At 40.0% G+C, this 15844-nt stretch overlaps 1 protein-coding gene across 1 annotated transcript in view; it reads right to left on the minus strand.

Annotated features, from left to right (window-relative positions):
• The window catches only part of brd4 (bromodomain containing 4), a 131622-nt gene that overhangs the window by 37738 nt on the left and 78040 nt on the right, over positions 1-15844 (minus strand). Inside the window, exon 4 of the mRNA XM_028823356.2 lies at positions 6557-6875. Coding sequence (XP_028679189.2) covers positions 6557-6841 — 285 coding nt within the window. The 5' untranslated portion in view covers positions 6842-6875. The remainder of the gene's footprint in view (positions 1-6556; positions 6876-15844) is intronic.

Below are 15844 nucleotides of genomic sequence, written 5' to 3' on the forward strand. Positions count from 1 at the left end.
AATTCATTTTTTTTTAGTAACAGCTTATAGTAACATAAGTAAAGGCACTAAATGAATGTTTAAAAACAAAAACAAAACTAAAAAGAAAAACTTGTTTTAAAATATGAGTCGTTAAAATCCCATGCACCTGCACCCTATAATAAAAGAAGCATCAGCACTACCAACTTGCTTTCAGTGTGCTACTGAAGGCTAGATGTCAAAATGCTAAGTTTAAACCACACAGCCTGTTTGGTGGAAAAGCACAATCCTATCCCTCAACCCCAGTCTCTCTACTCTTCCTACAGATGTGTCTTGTACCAAAAAAAAAAGTGCTTCCCCTGGGCTCCACCATGGCCTACTTCTAATTTATCATAGCTGTCCATGCAGCAGCAACACACCAGCTGGGCGCCACAAACGAGATGCAAGCAACACTGTCGTAAGCACTTCATGCTTTGAAGTCTTACCAGCAAACAAGTAAAAAATATTAACAATGATGTAGCAAGGCACAGTGCCAGCGTGTGTGCCTTCTAAGCGTTTAGGTCCCTTTTCATTGCTGCTTTAACACTAGAATTACCAGAGCCTACGAAAAAACTCGTAGATCCGTCCCACCTCTCCATCAGCGTCTTTTGTCCTGTAAATTTGTTGATAAGCAGCAAGCAGTCTACTATCACATCCCCCACCGCCGCAGTCTTCTCAGCTCAAATATGTTTATTTGCGTGTAAGTTGCTTGGAGTTGTATAGAGTGAGAAGTCAAGCAAAATTACACCTTTTATAAATACTATATCATTATTTGGAACACATGCATTTCGTGTGTGTTCCATGTCTACAATGATCTATGTAAACACATCATTAAAACAGAAACGCATTCGCTGTGGCATTGTTTCGATAAGCTTCTGCAATGTCACAAGATTTAGTTCCATCCAGTGTTGCATTAATTTTTCACCAAGATCTTGCACTGATGATGGTAGAGTCTGACCGCTGCGCAAAGCCTTCTCCAGCACATCCCAAAGATTCTCAATGGGGTTAAGGTCTGGACTCTGTGGTGGCCAATCCATGTGTGAAAATGATGTCACATGCTCCCTGAACCACTCTTTCACAATTTGAGCCCGATGAATCCTGGCATTGTCATCTTGGAATATGCCCGTGCCATCAGGGAAGAAAAAATCCATTGATGGAATAACCTGGTCATTCAGTATATTCAGGTAGTCAGCTGATCTCATTCTTGGAGCACATACTGTTGCTGAACCTAGACCTGACCAACTGCAGCAACCCCAGATCATAGCGCTGCCCCCACAGGCTTGTACAGTAGGCACTAGGCATGATGGGTGCATCACTTCATCTGCCTCTCTTCTTACCCTGATGCACCCATCACTCTGGAACAGGGTAAATCTGGACTCATCAGACCACATGACCTTCAATTGCTCCAGAGTCCAATCTTTATGCTCCCTAGCAAATTGAAGCCTTTTTTTCCGGTTTGCCTCACTGATTAGTGGTTTTCTTACGGCTACACAGCTGTTCAGTCCCAATCCCTTGAGTTCCCTTTGCATTGTGCGTGTGGAAATGCTCTTACTTTCACTATTAAACACACTGTAGACCTGAGTTCTACTGTTGTTTTTCTTCGATTTGATTTCACCAAATGTTTAAGTGATCGCCGATCACGATCATTTAGGATTTTTTTCCGGTCACATTTCTTCCTCGAAGATGATGGGTCCCCACTATCCTTCCAGTTTTTAATACAGTAATCCCTCACTTATCGCGGGAGATAGGTTCCAAGGCCGACCGCGATAACTGAATTTCCGTGAAGTAGGGACACCATATTTATTTAATTATTTAACGTGTATTTGGACGTTTTTAAACCCTCCCTGTATTGTTTACAAACCACCCTTTACTCTATTAATAACAGGGACAACTGCTAAGCAATATGAAATCAGTAGATAAGTTTACACTTACTGTATAGCGAAGTACACGTAGCAGCTTGTAGGCGGTCATGACGTCATCGACCTTGTTGCAAAGATTCCTAAAGCAGATTCCATCCAGACTACTGCCTTATCACGTCCACTTGCAACTCGTTTTGCGCCCTGGTTAAAGGACACTGCGGCCGTAGATCTTATATGCTTTTCCTCCTTTTTAAATAAAAAGAATCGTGGACTCATTGATGCTGTGATGGTGTCCTGCAGCAGTGTAGCTGTTCCCTTCCTTCAACATATCCAAAACTTTTACCTTTTCTGCAATCATTTGCATCTTCTGTTGGCGCTTGGACACGGCCCCTGCAGCAGTAGCACGTTAATGCTGAATGAATGAGACTTCCTGGTTAATGCAGCACTCCGTCGCTGAGCCAATCAGCAGCACACAGGAACTTTAACTGCGTGCTCTGATTGGGTAGCTTCTCAGCCATCCGCCAATAGCATCTCTTGTATGAAATCAACTGGGCAAACCAACTTAGGAAGCAAGTACCAGAAGTAAAAAGACCCATTGTCCGCAGAAACCCGCGAAGCAGTGAAAAATCCGCGTTATATATTTAGATATGCTTACATATAAAATCCGCGAAGTCGTGAATCCGCGAAAAGTGAACTGCGAAGTAGCGAGGGATTACTGTAATGCATTGGACAGTTCTTAACCCATGCCAATGATTTGACCCTTCTCAAACAGACTAACATCTTTTCCACGACCACGAGATGTGTCTTTCGACATGGTTGTTTAACTCTTTTAGGGCGGATGTCGACTTTTGTCGACAGGAGGGGTTGAAGGCGAATGTCGACAAAAGTCGACATCCAGGGATAGGGGGCGACAATCAGCTGTTAATGGCGACAAATCTCACTGTCACGTCACAGGCATTCCCTCTGTGCTTGGAGGAATGCTAGACTCGTTGACTCGGTAACTAAACCTTGCGTGTGCGTGAGTTGCAAAATGTAAACAATGGCAAGATGGCATCGACATGTGAAAAGGGAGAGAAGCAAGTGCAGAAAAGAAAACACTCAGCAGACGATGTTTTGCGCATTATCGCGGAGTCGGACTCTTGATTTTTCAGAATCGATTTTATTGGCAGTGATCAGGAGATCGAGCAAGAGAGTGAGAAGCAGGCATCAGCTGATCAGACACCAGCCGATGCCGCGCCAGCGGATCTGCTGCCAGTTGAGTGCCTTCGCGCAGCCGATGCATCTACGGCAAGGTTCGCATGGGATAAATACACAGACATTGATCCGTTGAGAGCCAATCTGGCTACCGGAGTTTACAAGACGGCATGGCTTGCTGTTGGACACGACAGATCACCAGCTGCTGTACTTCAGGCTACTCTCTCCTGATGCTGCTTTTCAGCTACTGTCAGACGAGACAAACAGGTAGGCAGAGATTTTTTTTGAATCGCGGGCTGCGTTTGCATCGCATTCTCGTTTTTCAAAGTGGAAACCCACAACGAAAGACGAGATGAAGCGCGCTGTGGCATTACAAATAGAGATGGGACAGAACTGGTGATATAACTTCAGGGAGCATTGGTCCAAACGTGTTTTGTCCCCTGGTGGCTTAGGTACGTGCTGCTGCAAAGTTTTATTCACTTCTGTAATAAACAGATGCAAATCCCATGGGGTGAGCCAGGCTATAATGCCATACATAAAGTTCATAAAGTTTCAGAAGATGAAAAGAGGTGACAATACGGTTTTCATGCAGGCAGAAAACTTGGTGGCAGTGGCATGGCACGATGGCAAATGGGTGACTTGTCTCTCTACAGTACACACTAACAATATATGTGAGAAAGTGCAGCAACAGACAATTGAAAAATAGGCACCAAAGCAACACATATTGTAAGGAGTGCAATGTGGCAATGACTGAAATTGGCTGCTTTGAGCGAGATCAGACTTTGCTGTGTAAAATGTATGTGATATGTATGTGAAATCATAGAGTATGCAGGCTCATACAACATGCAAGACAGTAACATTTGTCAAAAGTAAATATTTTTTGTTGATTTGATATGTTAAACAATTCCTTTGTGTTCTTTTTAAAAAAAATGTTAGTTTTTGGAAAAATATTCAGCCCTGGGAGAAAAGAAACAAAAAAATTAGCCCTAAAAGAGTTAAGAAATGAGAAGCAACTCATTGCACCAGTTGGGGTTAAATAACTTGTTGCCAGCTGAAAGATAATCGCCCATGCAGTAATTATCAAATAGAAGGCTCGTACCTATTTGCTTAGTTAATCCAGGTGGCGACTTTTTTTTTTGGCCAGGCAGTGTATTTTCAGATGGGTGCAGAATTGGCTCAGAAACAGGAAGCAGAGGGTGATGGTGCAAGGGAACCTCATCAGAATTGGCTGATGTTAACAGCGGTGACCAGCAGGGGACAGTGCTGGGCAACTGCTATCTTTAATATGCATAAAGGATTTAGATATGAATATACAGTAAGCAACAAGCTGGATAAGTTTGCAGATGATACCAAGATAGGTGAATTGGCAGATATTTGGGATTCTGTTAAATCATTAAAGAAGGATTTGGACAGCATACAGTCTTGGGCAGATTTGTAGCAGTGAAATATAATGCCAGTAAATGTAAAGTATTACACATAGGCGGAGTGGTGGCTCTGAGGCTAGGGATCTGTACTAGCAATCGGAAGGTTGCCAGCTCGAATCTCATAAATGCCATTAGGGACTCTGCTCTGTTGGGCCCTTGAGCAAGGCCCTTAACTTGTAACTGCTGAGCGCTTTGAGTAGTGAGAAAAGCGCTATATAAATGCAAAGAATTATTATTATTATTATAACATAGAAATTAGAAATGCTTTGTTTGAATAAACAATGGGACGTCTGAAAGCAGAGAGTGCACCTTATGAGAAGGATTTAGGAGTCTTAGTGCTCTACACTATCAAGTTACTAACAGTGTTCAGAATCCATTAAGAAGGTACACAGAATGTTAGGTTGTATAGCATGATGTGTGGAGTAGAAGTCCAAAGAGGTTATGCTCAAGCTTTATAATGCACTGGTGAGGCCTCATCTGGAGTACTGTGTGCAGTTTTTGTCTCCAGGCCACTACTCCAGGCTAGAAAAGGTGCAGAGAAGAGTGACTAGGATGATTCCAGGGCTAAAGGGGATGAATTATGGAGAAAGATTAAAAGAGCCGAGCATTTTCAGTTTAAGCAAAAGATGATTAAGAGGTGACATGATTAAAGTGATTAAAATTATGAAGAGAATTGGTACAGTGGATCGAGACTTATTTTAAAATGAGTTCATAGAGAACATGGGGACACAGTTGGAAACTATGGGTAAATTTCAAACATTAGAAAGTTTTTCTTTACACAGAGAACCATGGACACTTGGAATAAGCTACCAAGTAGCGTGGCAGACAGTAAGACTTTATTTAGGGTCTTTCAAAACTAGACTTGATGTACTTTTAGAAGAATTAAGTGGATAGGACTGGTGAGCTTTGTTGGGGTGAGTGGCCTGTTCTCATCTTGATTGTTTTAATGTTCAAAAGACAAGTATGGGCCAGTCACTTAGTAAGACCACGACAGTGTGAGAATAATGAATTAATTAAAAGAGCACACAGATCAAAAATGGACTTGTTTAATTATTTTGGAGGCGCCCACTACACTGTAGCTGTTCTAATTTTAAATAAAGTGAGTCCTACTGCATTTTTTTAATAAAGCACTGATTTCAAAATAAATGAACAGAATAAATGCTGATGCATGAATCAAACACTAGTTTAAAAAGATAATTTATAACGAGTGGTCGGTGCCACTTTGAGCAGCAGATGAGCTCACATCAACAGAGCAGCAGATGAGCTCACATCAACAGAGCAGACCTATCGCTCAGACACCACACAACCAAGTTAACAGAACAACAGCATTAAGCCAAGGAATAATATAATAAAATCGGCCAATAAAAACATTGCAGGCTTTAGAATATTAATTGAGACTTAATAAAACAATGGACATCAGAACAGTGTATCACCAAGCCAGACAGCATGTATGTATAACGCAAAAGAGACAATGAGGTGGCTGCACAACACACGCCCGCACACAGCTAAGCACAGACAAGAGATCAAAGTAAACTTTCTCCATATGGACCTCCTCCTCCACGACTTGGTCAGGACTGTCCATGCCCAGGTTGTCTACAGTGATCAAACTTGGCATTCGTTATTCTGTCCAACCTTGTTCAGTGCCTTCACTCATAACATTTAATAGCTAAATTCTGTTGCCAATATAATGATTTTCCAGTGAAATATCGGGTAGATAATCATGCAATTAAGGAATGGGTGCAATGTCTGGCATTTTTGTAGTATCTATAATTTAATTTTTTAAAATTGATCTGTTGCGCTTTGTAATTAAATGGTCCACATTGGTGACTTTGGACATACACACAACATCCTTCTACCAACTTATAGAAGACATAGTAGAAGTAGTTTCCAATTACTGAAATGAAAAATTAAATATAAGCACATTTTTGTAAATAATGACAGTGGCAGTTTCTAATTTTGTTAGACTGTAACTGTTTTTGCTTTAGTCGTTACTATTAGGCATTTTCATTCAAATACTTCCTACCAGATGTAAAATCACTTAAGCCTGTTAATTCCTCCATATAAAGTCTAGGTTTTACTCACAGGAAGGTTGAGCTTGACGGCGTCAACAGGTTGCTGGAAAGGCCATGCAAACTGGTGCTTCCACAGTGCCTTGAGAACAACCTTTAGTAGATACTGCAACTGATTAGTCTGCCGCTTGGGCCGGCCTGAGCTAGAAATCTCTGGTGGCGACGGGTTATTAAAGGTGGGCACTGGTTGGGAGGCCAGGCCCTGGCCTTGTCCTGTGGACATCTGCGTGGTTTCCAATCCATCCCCCATGGCTGGCAAGTTTCTCAGTCTCGTCCCAGGGCCAGTCTCCGTAGACATACCACTGATCCCATCGCACACCTCACCAGGCTCTCTATACATTAGAGAAAGAAAAAAAAAATTTAAATGTTAAATAATTTCAGTGTTGCAATATCTTATTAAAAATCATCTGATATTACCTTTATGTTTTTCTAAGCTTAAAAGAGCACACCACAAAAGAATACGGTTTTCTTTTGGAAGGATTACTTAAAAGTAATATATTGTTAAATACAAGTAAAAATATTTCTAAAAAATATGCATCTCATGGGGGACCCAAAGTACACCTGGGAAATTTAGAGATGCACAAATCATAAAATTTATACTTGGAAATAAAAGATGTCCAATACTGGTTGAGCTAACAGTTTTAGATTGGATCTCCTCTTAAAACAGTTTGCTGTCCATTATCAGATTCTAGTTTTTATTGACCTCAAAACCAACCTACAAACCAGTAATTCTTGTTTAAAATGTCATTTTCACTAATCTGAACTGTGACAGGCATGCAGGCTTATTTTCAAAGGGATGTGCACTTTTCCCTGATGTTTCAGAATACACTCTGCCAGTAGTGAAAGTCAAAACAAAACAAACCCCAACACACAACTATGTAATGTAATCCTTGGATAAAACTGAATTCTGTATGTGAGAATACACAAAATAACCAACTGAAAACAACCTCTGAATGTCTGTAATAGATGCGTTTGGAGGTTTCAGTTCAGTGGCATTTTTCTTTTGAAAACCATATCATATTGTGAATTTCTAATTACCTTTAATTTACTGTTATTTTATAGATATTACCACATGCAGGTTAGAAATCTTGCTTGAAGTTTCCTAACCTTTCTTTATTAACTATTAAAAAAATATAATTTCCAGGTAATCACACTGGTAATAACTACATGGTATGCAACTGCTATCACAAAGAGTGCACCTTTAAATTGTTTGAGGCTGTATTGGGAACCCAATCTTTCAATCAGATTTTCAGATAATGAATTGAAGTCAACCCTTGATAAATACATTCAAGCTGTGCAAAACTTGGCGTAACACATTGCAAGACTGTACATCATAAAAAAATCTATCCTAAATATGATTTAGAGTGTACGCAAGTCACGACCAAACATGACAGCGATATTAGGCAGCCGCCTTAATTTGTCACATATTCTGGAAAGGTCCCATGTGCATGTTCCTAATTTGTCAAACAGTTTTGAAGTCACAAAATTCCACCATACTCTAACAGAATAGTTTTTTAATGACCTAAGAGTATTACCCAAACAATCTAGAACAGAAATTTAACTGCAAGACTCTTAATAGTTCAAACTGGAAAAATTTGAGATTACTATATGAGTAAAACTCCAAAAGTTCTTTACAATCTGGCACATGGCTATGACACTCGAGGTTGACAGTTCTAACAAAGTCTCCACAATAACAAAAAGAAACCTGTGACATTTTCTCCTTCAACTACTGCTAATTTGACTGTTTGATTTAATCTAACCTCCTCAATGGATTTGATTCACAAGAGCTCCAGCTGTGAGCTTCAGCATGTGGAGGAGCTATATACACACACACAGAATAGAATCAGATTCCACAGCTTCTTGTTTGTTTCTCAAATGAGTGATTAATATGCACATCTCTAGGCTGTGAAAGGTACTTTACGTACAACTCACTGAACTTTTTCCTCCCTGGGACTAAGCCTATAATATTGACCCATAGAAGCACAGCCTGGATTCACCACTTAACACATCAATTAAAGCCAACTCATCTGCTTTACACACATTTCCTTTCATAGTAAGAAACCTTTCATAGTAAGAAACATCAATACCACAAGAAGAGGGGAAATATCACCCTGATGACCAGTAGCTGGTTTGGTTCTTACCCTGCAAGCTGATTGTCGAGTCTTGATCATCATTGGAGACTCCATTGTTCAGAACCTTAACTTGATAATTTTTAATCACAAGACTTTTGTACTGCTTTGCTATGAAAGTCTCTCAAAAAGCATTAGAACATTGAGACTATAGTGCTGGTCACTGGTGTAAATGACATTTGTTCACATCAGTCTGAGATAAGGCTGTGAGAAACTGAACAACCGTCTCAAAGACATTTCTGGACATCTACTGAGGACAAGAATACTGGAGGAAGCTTGAAGTACACTTTCGCCACTGAAAACCTTGCTGAAATCCGAATGTGAGAAGTGTTGAGTGTTCTGTCTTCTAGAAACCACCATGATTCTTTATACAGAATGGTTTTCACTGTAGTAAGGAAGGTTCTAGGATCCTCTCAGATAAACATTAGCAAGGTAATATGTTCATGGCTATTTAACTGCATTTAAAATGGTAGTCGTTCCCCCACTGCCACCAACATATATTAAAATATGGTGAATATACAGTAGGTTCACGTAAAGTAGTGTGTTATACTTTAATAACCACTGATGCACTAAAAAGGATAAACAGTTTGGTATATGTGTAAATAATTTAACTGAAATCACCAGCTTTTTTAAACATTTGGAGCAGTCATGTTACTTTGCAAGTCTTAAAGTGGCATTACTTAATATAGGAGCTTTAAATGGCAAGATGTTTTTTATATTAATGATGTTACCATAAACAGAAAACCACATTTTTTTAAATTAATGAGAAATGTGGCTCAGCACTGATGGATCTGCCATGCTAATTGAAACAGTTCCTCTGAATTTTAATTTTGTTCTTTCTGTTCACCAAGAAAAGAAATGCAATTTCTTTGCAAAAACATACTTGGGCCATTTTAACTATAAACAGATCATGTTTGTCAGCTTAGCTTAATTTTTAATATCTTGTCATCAATATATGATAGTGGGCTTATTAAGAAATAAAATTACAATAGCCATTTATCTGCCAAAATATAATGCCTCATTTATACAATTTTTATTAGATTATCTACCATAACAGCTAGTTATATTAAGTATCTAATAGAAGGCAATTTCAGTTTTCATACAGATGTGATCCCAATGCAAAACTGTTTACAGATCTGTGCATTCCTTTGATCTCATTCAGCATGTTACCCAGACAACAGAAAAGGATGGTAACACATTAAATTTACTCCTACTATCAAAAGAACAGTGATCCTGGATGTCAGCATTTCAGATAATTACTGTCTTACACTTCATATAAAATATCTAAATACCTACAGAGAAATCAATAGAAATATGTTATTTTGATGCAGTGGCTGCCTCCACATTTTTTAGACAGGTGTCACCTGCATTAAAATGCTAATCCATTCCTGAAAACCCTTTCATAAGGTGATCCATATTACTAACCGAGAATTGTAAACCGGATATGGATGCAGGTACATGGCATGTCCATGGACGCAGGAGACATAGTGCGCAGGCGCCGACAGCGAGCAAAGTCTGATCCACCGAGAACGAAGGAGTCACAGCTCAAAAACGAAGGAGCTCAACTAACGTAAATAAGAGATGAGGCAAAGCGCCCATAGGTAACGACACAGCCACACAATAGAGGATTCAGCCCACTGCCCCAGACTGAAACGGGAAATACTACGGAGTCCACAAAGGTCCACAACACACAGCATAACCAAACCCGAGATAGTACGGAAAGCGCAGGCGTCTACAACGCGCTTCTGAACCATAGCTAACCACCGCAAGCGAATTCTGATACACCACCAAAACCGAAAGAGCTCAACTAACGGAAATACGAAATAAAGCAACGACAACAGACAATATGGAACCCTAACCGTCCACACTACACAGCATAGTCAAACCTGACATAGTACGGAAGGGGCGGGCGCCTACAACGCACGTCTAACACACCGCAGGCAAACCCCCGAGATGGTACAGAAGCCCCAGAGATACGGACTCCACAGCATATGTGAATCACATTACAGTAATACAATGAGTACTCACAGACAAAACAAACACAAGAGGCTTCGGCGTCCCGCCCCACAATCAAACCGGAGAGAGTACGGAGTCCCCAAACGTCCACAAAACATAGCATAGTCAAACCCGAGATAGTACGGAGGGCACATGCGCCTACAACGACAACCACATAAAACACACACACGGCACTGGAGGTATAATATTAATAAATGAATGCTCCGTATTACATGGACAGAATCCCCAAACGTCCAGAGTACACAGCATATGTGAAGCACATTACTGTAATACATTACTAACAGTACAACCACAGAAAACAGACACGAGACCTGATGGAGGAATACGGAACCGTACACGTCCACACTACACAGCATAGTCGCACCCGACATAGTACGGAAGGTGCAGGCGCCTACAACGCACTTCTAAAACACCGCAAGCAAAGGCCCAGGATAGTACAGACGCCCCAAAGATGCGGACTCCACAGCATATGTGAATCACATTACAGTAATACAATATTATAAGTACCCACGGAAGTAACACACACAAGAGGCCTCGGCGTCCCGCCCCACAGTCAAACCAGAGAAAGTACGGAGGCCCCAAACGTCCACAAACCACAGCATAGTTAAACCCGACATAATACGGAGGGCGCATGCGCCTACAATGACAACCACAGAGAACACACACGACACCACAGGTATAATATGAATAAACGAATGCTCCGTATTATACGGACGGAATCCCCAAACGTCCAAACTACACAGCATATGTTAAGCACATTACAGTGATACATTATTAATGGTTGCTAACAATACTGTTCACGTAAACGACGCCAATCTCCCATTACAGCTGCATTTGCCATGACAATCAACAAATCCCAAAGACAGACCATGGACAGAGTCAGCCTTTACCTCTCTGAGCCTGTATTTAGACATGGACAACTTTATGTTGCTATCTCAAGAGTTCGGCATTCATGTAACGTTAACGTTAAGATTATAATAACCACTCCAATATATCTCATGCATAGATCTGCACATCTATACTTACATAACATAACAATTACACTGCTATTGTCATTTACATATCTTACATAGACCTACAGATATCGTGGTACTGAACATAATACATATGTAACAATTACCAAGACAGACAATAATCTCTATCGGATGTATTTCGTGTTACCCAAGACCAGGGGTTGGTGAGCGAAGCGAGCAGGTGGCGGATCCCCCTAGTTTTCCAGAAACCAAAACCATAATTACCATTTTAAACAGCAAAACACATTTTAAGTGTTTTCTGACTCCAAAAAGTGACAGATTGACAGATTCTGTGCAATGTATCATCAAAATATCATTTATTGAACAGTATCTAATAAGATAGTTTACTTGTGCTTTATTACTTCAAACATACCGCCATGCCCCATTCTGAATGCTGAAAAGGATGTACTTAGATTGACTGCAGAGATAATCAGGTGTTCACGTATCCACTAGCAGCATATCCACTGAAGTACAACATAAATCCAGTAGTGCAGTTTGAACCCCAACTGACAAGCATTTACTGTGATTTGTGGTCATATGTTAAATCCACCTACCCCTTCCTCATGCTGTACAGCTATTATAACAAATAACAATCCTCAGTCAAGAAATGATGATTTAGTCTAAATGTATTTCATTTCGAACACCAAAGTCATTAGTTCAGATCCCAACCTATCCACTGTCTACTTGAAGTGAGCAATATAAGTGTTCACATGAATTTTCTATTGCATCTTAAAGACACACACATTAGGACTGACTGGTGATGCTAAACTTTCCTTTGTGTGTACCCTATAGAATAGCATCCAATCTACAGTTGCTTCTTATGTAGTACCTATTACAGGTAATACTGGCTCTTGCCTTCTGCATACTTGTACTGGAAGAAATGGATGAATGTGAAGTAAAGACAGCAAATAAAATGATAGAGGAAACATCTTTTAATTTTCAATGAAGGCCTTAATATAACTTTTTAGCTATATACAGTGCATCCGGAAAGTATTCACAGCACATCACTTTTACCACATTTTGTTATGTTACAGCCTTATTCCAAAATGGATTAAATTTATTTTTTTCCTCAGAATTCTACACACAACACCCCATAATGACAGCGTGAAAAAAGTTTACTTGAGATTTTTGCAAATTTATTAAAAATTAAAAAATTGAGAAAGCACATGTACATAAGTATTCACAGCCTTTGCCATGCAGCTCAGAATTGAGCTCAGGTGCATCCTGTTTCCCCTGATCATCCTTGAGATGTTTCTGCAGCTTCATTGGAGTCCACCTGTGGTAAATTCAGTTGATTGGACATGATTTGGAAAGGCACACACCTGTCTATAGAAGGTCCCACAGTTGACAGTTCATGTCAGAGCACAAACCAAGCATGAAGTCAGTCAAAGGAATTGTCTGTAGACCTCCGAGACATGATTGTCTCGAGGCACAAATCTGGGGAAGGTTACAGAAAAATTTCTGCTGCTTTGAAGGTCCCAATGAGCACAGTGGCCTCCATCATCCATAAGTGGAAGAAGTTCGAAACCACCAGGACTCTTCCTAGAGTTGGCCGGCCATCTAAACTGAGCGATCGGGGGAGAAGGGCCTTAGTCAGGGAGGTGACCAAGAACCCGATGGTCACTCTGTCAGAGCTCCATAGGTCCTCTGTGGAGAGGGGAGAATCTTCCAGAAGGACAACCATCTCTGCAGCAATCCACCAATCAGGCCTGTATGGTAGAGTGGCCAGACGGAAGCCACTCTTTAGTAAAAGGCACATGGCAGCCCGCCTGGAGTTTACCAAAAGGCACCTGAAGGACTCTCAGACCATGAGAAAGAAAATTCTCTGGTCTGATGAGACAAAGATTGAACTCTTTGGTGTGAATGCCAGGCGTCATGTTTGGAGGAAACCAGGCACCACTCATCACCAGGCCAATACCATCCCTACAGTGAAGAATGGTGGTGGTGGCAGCATCATGCTTTGGGGATGTTTTTCAGCGGCAGGGACTGGGAGACTAGTCAGGATAAAGGGAAAGATGACTGCAGCAATGTTCAGACGTATCCTGGATGAAAACCTGCTCCAGAGCGCTCTTGACCTCAGACTGGGGCGACGGTTCATCTTTCAGCAGGACAACGACCCTAAGCACACAGCCAAGATATCAAAGGAGTGGCTTCAGGACAACTCTGTGAATGTCCTTGAGTGGCCCAGCCAGAGCCCAGACTTGAATCCGATTGAAAATCTCAGGAGAGATCTTAAAATGGCTGTGCACCAGCGCTTCCCATCCAACCTGATGGAGCTTGAGAGGTGCTGTAAAGAGGAATGGGCGAAACTGGCCAAGGATAGGTGTGCCAAGCTTGTGGCATCATATTCAAAAAGACTTGAGGCTGGAATTGCTGCCAAAGGTGCATCGACAAAGTATTGAGCAAAGGCTGTGAATACTTATGGACATGGGATTTCTCTGTTTTTTTATTTTTAATAAATTTGCAAAAACCTCAAGTAAACTTTTTTCACGTTGTCATTATGAGGTGTTGTGTGTAGAATTCTGAGGAAAAAAATGAATTTAATCCATTTTGGAATAAGGCTGTAACATAACAAAATGTGGAAAAAGTGATGCGCTGTGAATACTTTCCGGATGCACTGTATAGGTAATATAAAATTCACTGTGATCACTTATTCCACCTGTGCAGCCGTTATTATAAAAGGAAAGAAAAAAAAAAAAGAATAATGCACCCTGAAAAAACAGTACCGTATGTACTCTCATTTTAAGTTCTTCTACAGATAAGTCAGAGCTTGATTTTACCATATAATTTCCAGTATTTTATAAAGTGTTATATAAATTTAATATGGAAAACTCACGCTATTGGTCCAAGAGATTATGATATGCCAACGCCCACCTGAGAGAGTAACCACGGAGCACACTGCCTTTTTTTTTTTTTTTGCTGTGTGTTGCCCTGTGGTCACGTAGGCACAATACCTGTACTATTCCGAAGCAATGTTTGCACTGTTTTGTATCTCACACCCTCATATACCTTCATCGTAAGAGCATCCCTTATCTAAGATGGAGCATTCGATCAGAGGAAAATATGAAGCTGGTTTTAAATTAAAAGTCATTAAAGTGGCAAAATAAATTGGTAACTGCGCTGCTGTAACAAAATTCGGTGTGTCTGAGAAACTGGTGCAAGATTGGAGGAAGCAAGATGATGTAAAAAAATTAAGTGTCTTATTTTTAAACGGGCACATAAGTCGGGGTCTGGTTTTATGATCGATTTTTTGTATTTGAAGACCCAACTTATACGCGAGTATATACAGTACTAAGAATCAATAAAATGAACAATTTCCAGTTTAGTTTTGTTGTCATAGGCCGGCCTCAAAATGCAGTTAAACTTTTTCCATCAACTAACAGTAGTCTCTACCTCTCACTAAGAAAAGGCACTAACTGGCTGCATATTAAAACATACAAGATATGCCACTGTATATGATGAAAAATAGAGATTCCTATGCCATGATACAGACATGCAAGAGGAAACAACTTATCATGTACATTTCATAAAATCAATGCAAAAATATAAGAAATGCTGTGAAAAAGTCAAGAAAAGAATAAATTGACTAAATAATGCTGACACCAGTACTAGCATTTGCAAAGAGACACAGAAAAGTGTGACATGACACTTAAATTTGCACAATTGAGAGATGGTTACTTTGAATTGAGTCGTTTTAGCCTCTACAATGAATATTAAGTTTGGTATTATTAAAAGCAAAGTTATTTATTCATAATCATGGTATATATGTACATACCATAAGAAAATGTGTTCCAAAGTGAATCAGTCTGTAAATAAATAAAACCTGCTGTTGCATTTTAAAATAAAAGAGAATGGTATGTGGGTCCAAACATAAAGCAAAACTCTTAATACACTGACTGCTGGACCATTTATTACCAAGACACCACAGTAAATTTGTTATTTAAAAAAAAAAAAAAAACACCTTTATTTTGACCAGCAATATGACAAAGTCTCCATTTAAATGACTCGTTCCTCAGGTTCAAAGTGTTAAAACTTACTTAAGATGCCCATTTTGAAGCAGCAAAGGTTTCAATTTAAGAAAACATGCCTTCTACATTTTCAAGGCATGTTTGTGACAACTATAGTAAACTGTAAATTATGTAG

Source organism: Erpetoichthys calabaricus, chromosome 17, assembly GCF_900747795.2.
Source record: "Erpetoichthys calabaricus chromosome 17, fErpCal1.3, whole genome shotgun sequence".
In the NCBI taxonomy this organism is placed as follows: Eukaryota; Metazoa; Chordata; class Cladistia; order Polypteriformes; family Polypteridae; genus Erpetoichthys; species Erpetoichthys calabaricus.